This window comes from Papilio machaon, chromosome 20 (assembly GCF_912999745.1).
Source record: "Papilio machaon chromosome 20, ilPapMach1.1, whole genome shotgun sequence".
NCBI lineage: Eukaryota > Metazoa > Arthropoda > Insecta > Lepidoptera > Papilionidae > Papilio > Papilio machaon.
The window spans coordinates 1,821,991-1,831,735 of NC_060005.1; the positions used below are offsets into that span (position 1 = coordinate 1,821,991).

The 9,745-nt window shown below is 32.6% G+C and overlaps 1 protein-coding gene across 1 annotated transcript in view; it reads left to right on the top strand.

The window, feature by feature from the left end:
• The window catches only part of LOC106709984 (steroid receptor seven-up, isoforms B/C), a 59,842-nt gene extending 58,026 nt beyond the window's left edge, over nt 1–1,816 (top strand). The window contains exon 4 of the mRNA XM_045682725.1: nt 847–1,816. Coding sequence (XP_045538681.1) covers nt 847–1,121 — 275 coding nt within the window. The 3' untranslated portion in view covers nt 1,122–1,816. The remainder of the gene's footprint in view (nt 1–846) is intronic.
• Nucleotides 1,817–9,745: the final 7,929 nt, after the last annotated feature.

Genomic DNA, 9,745 nt, shown 5'->3' on the forward strand with positions numbered 1-9,745 from the left:
CAGAATTTCTATAATTATTAAAAAAATAATGAAGTTGAAAAGCAAAGATAGTTGCATTAAAAAATCCACAGATGAATTGAGCACATTCATTTGTTTGTATTTGATTTCAAAATTGATTTAATATATTGAAAAATATTAGTGTCACTTGCTTAAGTAAAATGGATTAACGCATCCAAACGCATACAATTTTGATTATATTAAAGTGGCGCAGGGTAACTCAGCACTGAATGTGTTAAGTTTTTTGACAAACTTTGAACCTCCATCACAATTATATACCAATATTTTAGGTTAATAGGACAATTAGAACAAAACAACGAATCGTAAAATACACGTTACTACAAAACTAAACACTAAAAATGTCATGAGGCCAATAATTTTGCCACGTGCGTGTTAATAGGCATACGTTATAAACAATATTTCGTTGTATTTATTATTCAATACAAGTAATTTCAACATTAATGAATATAGACAATTTAATGTAGCGAAAATTTTACTATTATGTTACGTCTTGTTTTTATCACGACCCTAATGGGTAAGGAAACAAATGATCATTATGTTTCCAGGAAAATGTTCGCTGCAACTTAATTATTTATTATCATTGTTATTTTTTTGTTTCTTTTAATCTTATAATCGGACTTTTCTTTAATCTATGGAAAGCCAGTCTACATTTCTTAGTAATTACCATTAATTTCCTTATGCAACTATTTAAACATATTCATCCAACCGATACTAGAATATTCTAGCAAAGAAATGTTTACCGTACATTTATAAGTTAGTTTTTTATGTTGTTATTAAATATTAGATAATCCTATCAAATATTTTAACTTGTTTCCGTTTCCATTGCAGATGCGTGTGGTCTATCCGATGTACCGCACATAGAAAGCTTACAAGAGAAATCACAATGCGCGCTAGAAGAGTATTGCAGGAGTCAGTATCCCAACCAACCAACAAGGTTCGGCAAACTCCTGCTTCGACTACCTTCCTTAAGGACCGTCAGCTCACAAGTCATAGAACAACTATTCTTCGTCCGTCTCGTCGGAAAAACTCCCATAGAGACATTGATAAGGGATATGTTACTGTCCGGGAGTTCGTTCTCGTGGCCCTACATGGCGACCATGTGACATACGATGTGGCGACAGCTCGCGGCGGCCTGATCCTCGCCGTACGGCTTCTCGCCGTACCTGCCTCAGTTCCACCTCCAGAGATACCAGAGTGAGGCGCAGGAGGACGCGGTGACGTCATCCAGCGAGTTCCAAGAACAGTCGGAGGAATACTACAGAAGAGAAAAGGCCGATTGTCCGACCTTTGATCCGACGTTCTACGCGTCAAAATCGACGGAATCCGACGTGTTCGAAGCGACGACATCGGAGTCAAAAAATAAAACGTCTTTGATGATCGACAACCTCTTGAATTTAAGACAAGAATCTTGCTCCTTGCCGGACATTAAGTAAAAAGTGGGTCAGTAGAGTTTATTAGTTCATTTTGTTCCTTTGTATAAAAAAATAAATTAGGTTAGTTGTAATATTTAATGATGTAAATAAAATGTTTTTATTACTGTAAATCTACCGAATGTAATATAATGATTAGGGTACGAGAGACATGTTCTATAGAGATGTGGTTTCGACGAAATGTTTCCTTCTTCGGAATTGATTTAGGTTTCGGAAAAAAACTTTTTATACGCAATACTTTTTAGTGATTGTTTTTTTTAATGAATCGAAGAGCAATTTATTGTTTGAAAGCAATGTAAGTCGGTCGTGCAATCTTTGTGTGTAGTTATTATAATTTAGGGATAATAGTGATTTTTGAGGTCTTTAAAAATCAATTTATAATTTAATCAAATAAAACCTGGAATAAATTTATTAAAAATACAACAAAAGTAATGAAAATACATTCAGTTTGAATTTAAACATGAAGAAAAGAATTTTAAAACTATTCAATTAAAAAAACAATTGAAAGAGACGAAACAAAAGAAAACTTAATTTGTAAATTAAAAAAATTAACTTCTTACTGAATGTGTTTCACTCGTAATAAATTATTATAAAAATTGTCGAGTCAATATTAAAAACAAAAACATACTGGTGCTCTGTATTTAAAAAACAAATGATTTTTTTCTATTTTATCTGTACAAATTAATTCCTTCAAAGCATTTAGTGTTTCCTTTTTTCGATTCTTTAAAATTTTTTATATTATTTTTTAGTACATAATGTACAAAAATAAAAATATTATGATTTTTAAACAAAAATTTTTGTATTGTTTTTATGTGTGTCGTGTAAAGTTTAATTTGTTTATTTGAAGTAATATTTAATTTTATTGCAAATGTTCAAAAATGTTTTATGTTGATTTTGGTGGTTATTTTATATCTAAAAATTCCAAAGAAAAATTAAATTCTTTTACATCTGATGTTATAAACCGACGAAATAATTTAATAAAAAGAAAATTGTTAATGTAAATAATTACGTATTGCACAAAAATCCTTAATATTTTTTTTTTTTGTAAAAATCAGAATTACGATTACTAAATGTATACTTTCAATTAACCACCAAAGTTAATATTCACACAATTTAGATAATTTTCCTGTTACATATATCAGTTTCCACTGATAGAAACTTGTACAAAAACATATTGTTATCTCTTTAATTCTGGTTCAAATAAAGTGAGATAACATGTTTTGTTACGTGCTTTCCACAGTGGAAACTCAGGCTAACGTGACAAACTTCTCCTGCCAAATATATAAAAGCAATGTATTTATTTGCATATAATGTACAGAGATGAATGTAATTAGAGTGGGTGTGTATGGGACTGAGTGCAGTTGTATGACTCGTCGAATTCAACAATAAACAAGTCTCTTTTAATAAAACAACGTATTTTATTTCAATTCATTTTACTTAAAGAATCAAGTTTGAAATCTCAGATATTAATCTCAAGATTTATTATAAACTAGCTGTCGCCCACGACTCCGTCTGTGTGGAATTAAAAAATCTTAATTAGTGACCTATATGTTCTTTCAAACAATGTTCTACAACTATGCACAATTTCAGAGAAATCCATTCTATATCTCTAGAATTCTAACAAACATCTATCCATCCATTCATCAATTCATCCATACATACATCCAAACATTCGCATTTATAATATTAACAAGATTTTAAATTTTAAATTACACTAAGTATATTTGTTTTTTTTTTTTTTAGTAGAAAAAGCTAGCAATAGTAAACAATTTAAAAGTGCCAAATATGTATTATGTGATGGCTACCCATAGACATCTGCGTAATACCTTAAATTGTAATTGCCTTTAACACTTTAACGAACATAGAAATAGACAACAGAAAAAAATATTCCTATTCTATCCTTTAATTTTAAGAGGTTGCGTATGGCATTTCGGAAATTGGACAAAACGCAGCGGACCTAGCACTAAAATTTGTGACTATTACCTTCGTATCGTCATAGTCAATTTTGTCATTAGTATGAGATTTTTGGTCTACTTGACGTTCGATGTACTGCACAAATTTAAATACAAATTTTATCGATAACTATAAGATTGCAATTTCTCAAGTATTCGTGATAGGCCCACATAACACTTCTACTTTAAGACTGTCAATAAAGGTGATGTCATATCACGTGTGAGAGCGACTGTAAAGCGATAGCGATGCAGATTAAATAAGGTACTTGTACGATATTATACACCAACGGATAAAGGTGTTGTCACACTATCGTGGGATCACGTCGCGTGCATATCACAGCTGTGCAAAACACGCAAGCCGAGATTCGCCGCGCACGTGGGAACTACATCAGTACAGTTTCCGCAGTAATTAATTGCTACAAAATTACAGGTTTGTACGAAATTATGATTTTACTAGGAGTTGTGTTGCTGTTTTTTTTATTATAAGAATAGATAGAATACAATACGGTATTAATGATAAGTAATCACCGCTACCAACAGTGAAAGATTTAGAAAAATTTCAATTGTACAACCTTTTTGTAAGAAGTAGTAACATGTAGAGCATTAGTTTTTAAGAAAGACAAATAAGAAAAGAAGTTTCAAATTATAATTAGTCAAGTAAAATAAAACAAGAGATGGAAGTATGTATATAGTAACGGTCAATTCAACTACCAAATGTAGATTCAGAAAAAAAAACATCAGATAAGGACATTCCACACCAATATTTTTTTTGATGGGTTTTTTTTATTCCAAAATTTTCGTACACATATCTTCTTACTGTTAATGTAAAGTAATTATGAATACAAAATCCATATATTTCAAATAAAAACATCAAGTACACCAGGATTATTACTATTATTGACTATAGAGGGTCTATAAAATCGTACAATTTAAGCAGGTGTATCAACCGTCAGTCACGCTCGCCGCATGTGTGGTCACCAAACTCAGAGCAATCAAATTCAACAAACTATTAAGTAGTGGTTCCTTAATATAGAAAACAATTAAAATATGATTGGACATTTAAACAATTTATAGATATTTCTAGTTAATTTTATCTTTGTCTTTTCTTCTTTGAAACTATGTTTATTATCAAATATTTGTTACAAAATGTCCGAGGAGTGACGTGACGTAGTCAAAGGTACACCTTCCTTTTATTTACTTAATCCAAAATTTGAACGTTAAGTATTTGAACTCATCCTTTAAAACAATATTTTCTCTGTTAATTTTTTAATAAATTCTAAAGTTCTACTAAAATAATACATTCTAAAGTTACAACATCCTTTGTAAAGACTCGTTTGTCTCATTCGTAGCTCCACGTTTCAGTACATATTTTCATAATCAATTTGTAGACACTTCAGTAGTATTTCAGTTAGGTAAAGGGCGTTGGGCGGGGCAGAGGTCGCCCAATGGGGTCGGAGGTCACGACCCGCGAATACTTGCGCAAAGGTGAAGCCTCGTGACTGATACAAATGATTTTTACCTACTGTTATAGTACGCTCTATACAAAACTGAAATATCTACGACATACACCTATGTTAGATACGCATCATGTCAAGGCGAACTTAATAATAGATCCATGAGATCGGCCTGAAGATAGTTTTAGTTACTTTTTATGACTTTTTCGGTTGCTATTGCGAACCTTAAATCAGTCTAATTTGAAACACATAAATTAAAAAAATATATATTAAAATGTTGACAACCCCTTTGTAAGTAATCTTAAGAACTTCTCATGACTTTAATTAAATCAACTATTTAATTGTTTCTGTTAATCTGGCCTCTATTCTGTGACAAATATAATATACTAGCTGTCACCCACGACTCCATCCGCGTGGAATTAAAAAAAAACTAGCCTATGAGTTCTTCCAGACTATGTTCTATATTTGTGCAAAATTTCATCAAGATCCGTTGAGCCGTTCCGTAGATACCTTCGAAGAAACATCCATCCATCTATCCATCCACCCATTCGTCTATCGATCTAAACTTTCGCATTTATAATATTAGTAAGATGTAGTTTAATAACTTACGCCCCGGCACCTCGGCCACACTAATGGCTACAGTTTAAAGAACTTACGTGAGTATTGTGATGTGCAAGATGCGCCCGATAACACAACGGTATCCAGCGATGCCCGTACTATTAAAGATCCTACAGAACAGGAAAAGATGAGCAGTAGCCATTTGATTTATAAAATACTAGCCGTCGCCCGCAACTCCGTCCGCGCGGAATTAAAAAAGACTTCTTTAGCAGACTATCTTCTACATACATGTCAAAATTTCATCGCAATCCGATTAGCCCTTCTGAGGATACCTTCCAACAATCAACCATTCATACATATTAACTTTCGCATTTATAATTTTATTAAGATTTCTAGTATAATATTACCACTGTGAAATAAGTTTATTTTTACAGCAATTATATCAAGAGAGACTTTGTTGTCTATTAATCTACGAGATATTGTATGTCAGCGTGGATTCGAGAATGAATTACTTGGTACTTGCTACTTTATTATTATTTTTTATTGCTTAGAGTCAACCAATTTTTATGCTTCCTAAGTTAATGGTAAGTTTATTCTGTAGGCATACTTATCACACTAGAAAGATAACTTTATAGCACCTTTGAGTATGACGTTTTCAAGCAATTATACAATTTAGGTCTTCAAAACAATCATTTGAATAATTTTTCTTTAGTAAATATCGACTCCCAATCATTTCTGTTCTAGAACATCGCCTAATCGCGCGGGTGGTCGAGCCTGATTGTGATTGACAGTCGCACGTCAAACCTACACCACTAACTCAAAATATAACCTTTATTCACATTTACACTCCATCCATTACTGTCTTGTAATACGTTAGAAACATCCCTATTGGTAGTAAAGCAGCATTGAATGCGTTAGTTTTACAAATGGTTAGGAATATTGACATCATGGTGGAGGGATCGCTAACTAGAGTTGGGTGTCTGAAGACACCATGCTATGGTCTTCTCGGACATTTGATGGGGATGTATGGAAAGGCTGACAGCTCTGAGTGAGAATGGATGTTGTTACATCAAAAGATTTTGACGGCTCGTATCTTCTCTGATCGTAATTTTTTCACTATTCATTATTTATTAAATGAAATTTCTTCTGCTCATAGTAATATTGCTTTAGTTATAATCCTATTTAAACGATTATTAATTAAATTCATAGATAAATTATATTAATTCATTGTGAAACTTCGACTTCGAACATTTTCGACTGCACACAACATGTTAAAGGTAACATATGTACGAGAAAAAGTTTACTTTTGCTGTAATTATGAAATTTTCTGTGAAATTATTGTCATAGAACCTTCATCGTAATTAACCGCCTAAATTTTTTTATGCAAATAATGTTTAACTAGAGCATTTGCTTTTTTTTAATTATACTATCGTCACCCACGAATCCGTCCGCGCGAAATTAAAAAACAACTTGATAAGTATCCCATATGTTCTATGACTATGTTCTACATCTGTGCCAAATTTCATCAAGATCCGTTGAGTCGTTACGGAGACACCTAAAAACATCTATCTATACATCCAATTAAACTATCGCATTTTTAATATTAGTAAGAAGGTGGCAAACGAGTTAACGGCCACCTGAGTTCGCCGAAAAAGCAAAGTGACCGCTGCCGAATTATATAGGTAGATGCGTTGCCTACCTTTAATCGACGGAAGAGAGGACACAAAGAAAGATAATATTCCCCTACTTATGGATCCCCTCCCTTTTTTCATCTTATTCTTTTGTTCAATGCTTTCAGTTGTCATTACAATTTTAATAATAGCCATCAACCATTAATTGAATAGTCCAGTCCAGTCAGTAAAGGCAATAGTTTCACACAGAATAAAACAGATAAAAAACCACAGTCCCCCGTCGGTGTCCGCTAACGGTGGACAATTTATCTAAAAGTATCGGCTCTCAACGCACATTGTTTTAGCAACCGCCATCGAAATACCGACCCCAATGAAATTTATGAGTGACGGTATCACATGAGAGAATTTGCACAAGATATGTCCAGCGATAACTGGATTTACAATTTGATGTTAGCTTTCTATACTCATTACATAAGCTATTAGTGTATTTTTTTTCTTTAATTTTAATTATATAAATTAAATTATAAAAATTCGGCCTATAAAATTAATAGACAAGTCAATGTAATTGTCACTTAATTGTAAATGTTCAATAAAATGTCTAAATATAAATAAAAAAAAATCTTTACTGGACACCTGGTATTTTCTGTGAATTCGTATATCTAATTTTTTGTCTTTATTTTCTACTAGCTTTTACCCGCGACTCCGTCCGCGCGGAATAAAAAATAGAAAACGGGGTAAAAATTATCCTATGTCCGTTTCCTGGTTCTAAGCTACTTGCCCACCAATTTTCAGTCAAATCGATTCAGCCGTTCTTGAGTTATAAATAGTGCAACTAACATGACTTTCTTTTATATATATAGATTCTAGTTTTTTTTTAATATTTAAATACATAGTTACTATAGTTTTTATTAGTTTTATCTCATGTGTAGCAAGTAGGCGTCGGATTGACTTTAGTGAAAAAAGTGTGGCGATCCCTCTCTCCGCTGTCCACACATTTTGTGGACCTGTCACCTCATTTTTTCTGAGTAAGTATATTACCAAAGCTATTGGTGTTGACATTACAGTCAAAAAGTAAAGACTAAATGGTATTAAGACATTTAAATTGTCCACTTTATGAAGCTCGTAATGGCATAGAAGATTTTAAAATACTTCAAAGGATGCATTGATTAAAATCATTATTTACACATATTTATACTATAACTAACTGTCGCCCGCGACTACATTTTAAATAAAGTGTAATAAGTAGCTTATGAATACTTCCAAACTATGTTCTACATCTATGCCAAGTTTCAAAATAGTACAAAAAATGTTCAAGTGAGTTGTTCTTTTTCAAAAACCGAGTGATACTATATATACAGAAATATTGAAAGTAAAAAATAACTGCAATAAAAAATTCTCTTTAAAAAATTCTTACAAAATATCTTCCGTGTCACAAAACGTCAAGATGTCAAAAACAAAGTAGGTTACAAAACAACTGTCACCGAAAAGCAACCAACCTTTCGCGAATTTAGAAATCTGTACAGAATTGAACCAATTTACATAGTCATAAATACATTTTGTCTGTCTGTCCGTGGGGTAAGAAGTCACCCCAAGGGTTTTTTCACCTCCCTAAAGATAAGACATGTCTCCACTTGACAGATGTCGCTTCGCTCGCAGATCGCGTAAAACAAGTGAATGCGCTTTGTTACTTGTCTTTTTTTTGTGCGGAATAAAAACTTGCCACGTTCTGTCAATTCATTTAAACGTCAACAAACTGGAGATGAAATATAAGTTCGAAATGTATACGTTGTCTAGTCAGTAATATTACTCCAGCACTTTCATATATATTTTACGTTAATTTTTTTTTATATATTATAGGGTGATAAACAAGCAAGCCACCTTGATTCGCCGAAATAATGAAGTGACCACTGACCATAGACATCCGCATTTTCAAATGCGTTGCCCTCCACCAATCGACGCACGAAATATAAGCACAGAAAGATAACATTTCCCATTCCTATGCATTCCCTCCTCCGTCAAAACCACATCCCCTTCCCATTCTCTCCTTATAAGAAATGAGTATGAAGGGAAAGAGGACTAAAATTAGGCCTTCAGTACCACACTCATCAGACGAAACGCAGAATTGCTTCTACTTCACGCCTTTTTTTCTGTGTCGCGGTATTGCACTGGGCGAGCCGGCCGATTCTTGCAACAGATGTTGTTGGTAGCGTCTACCACTATTAAAATAATATTTTTAAACTGTTCATATAAAACTGTGAAAAAAATTAAAATTATACCTTCTATGTTTTAGACCAGATAGTGCATATTATTTTTTGAAATCTAAATGTGTTTTTGTTATAGATCAATTTCATATAGGTGAAAAGAAACAAAATATAAAATTGATCTTTTATCGTTTAGTTAATTTAGAATCCACATTATCCTCAGATAGACACACTGTAACGCTACGGAACGCTAGAAAATTTTACAAAAATGTCGCAACTGACCGACTAGCTAAAACATACAATTAATCATTTCAAATTGAGAAGGGTAAAAGATCACCATTCCATCTTATACCGAAATCATTAATTTAACACCCGTACCTTTATAACACAAAAGATATCCAACAAATAGCTACCAAATACCGAAATTCCCATATTTGCTTTAAACAAAAAAACATCAGACTTTTGTCACGTCTTGATAAATGATCTTATAAAGAAAACAAA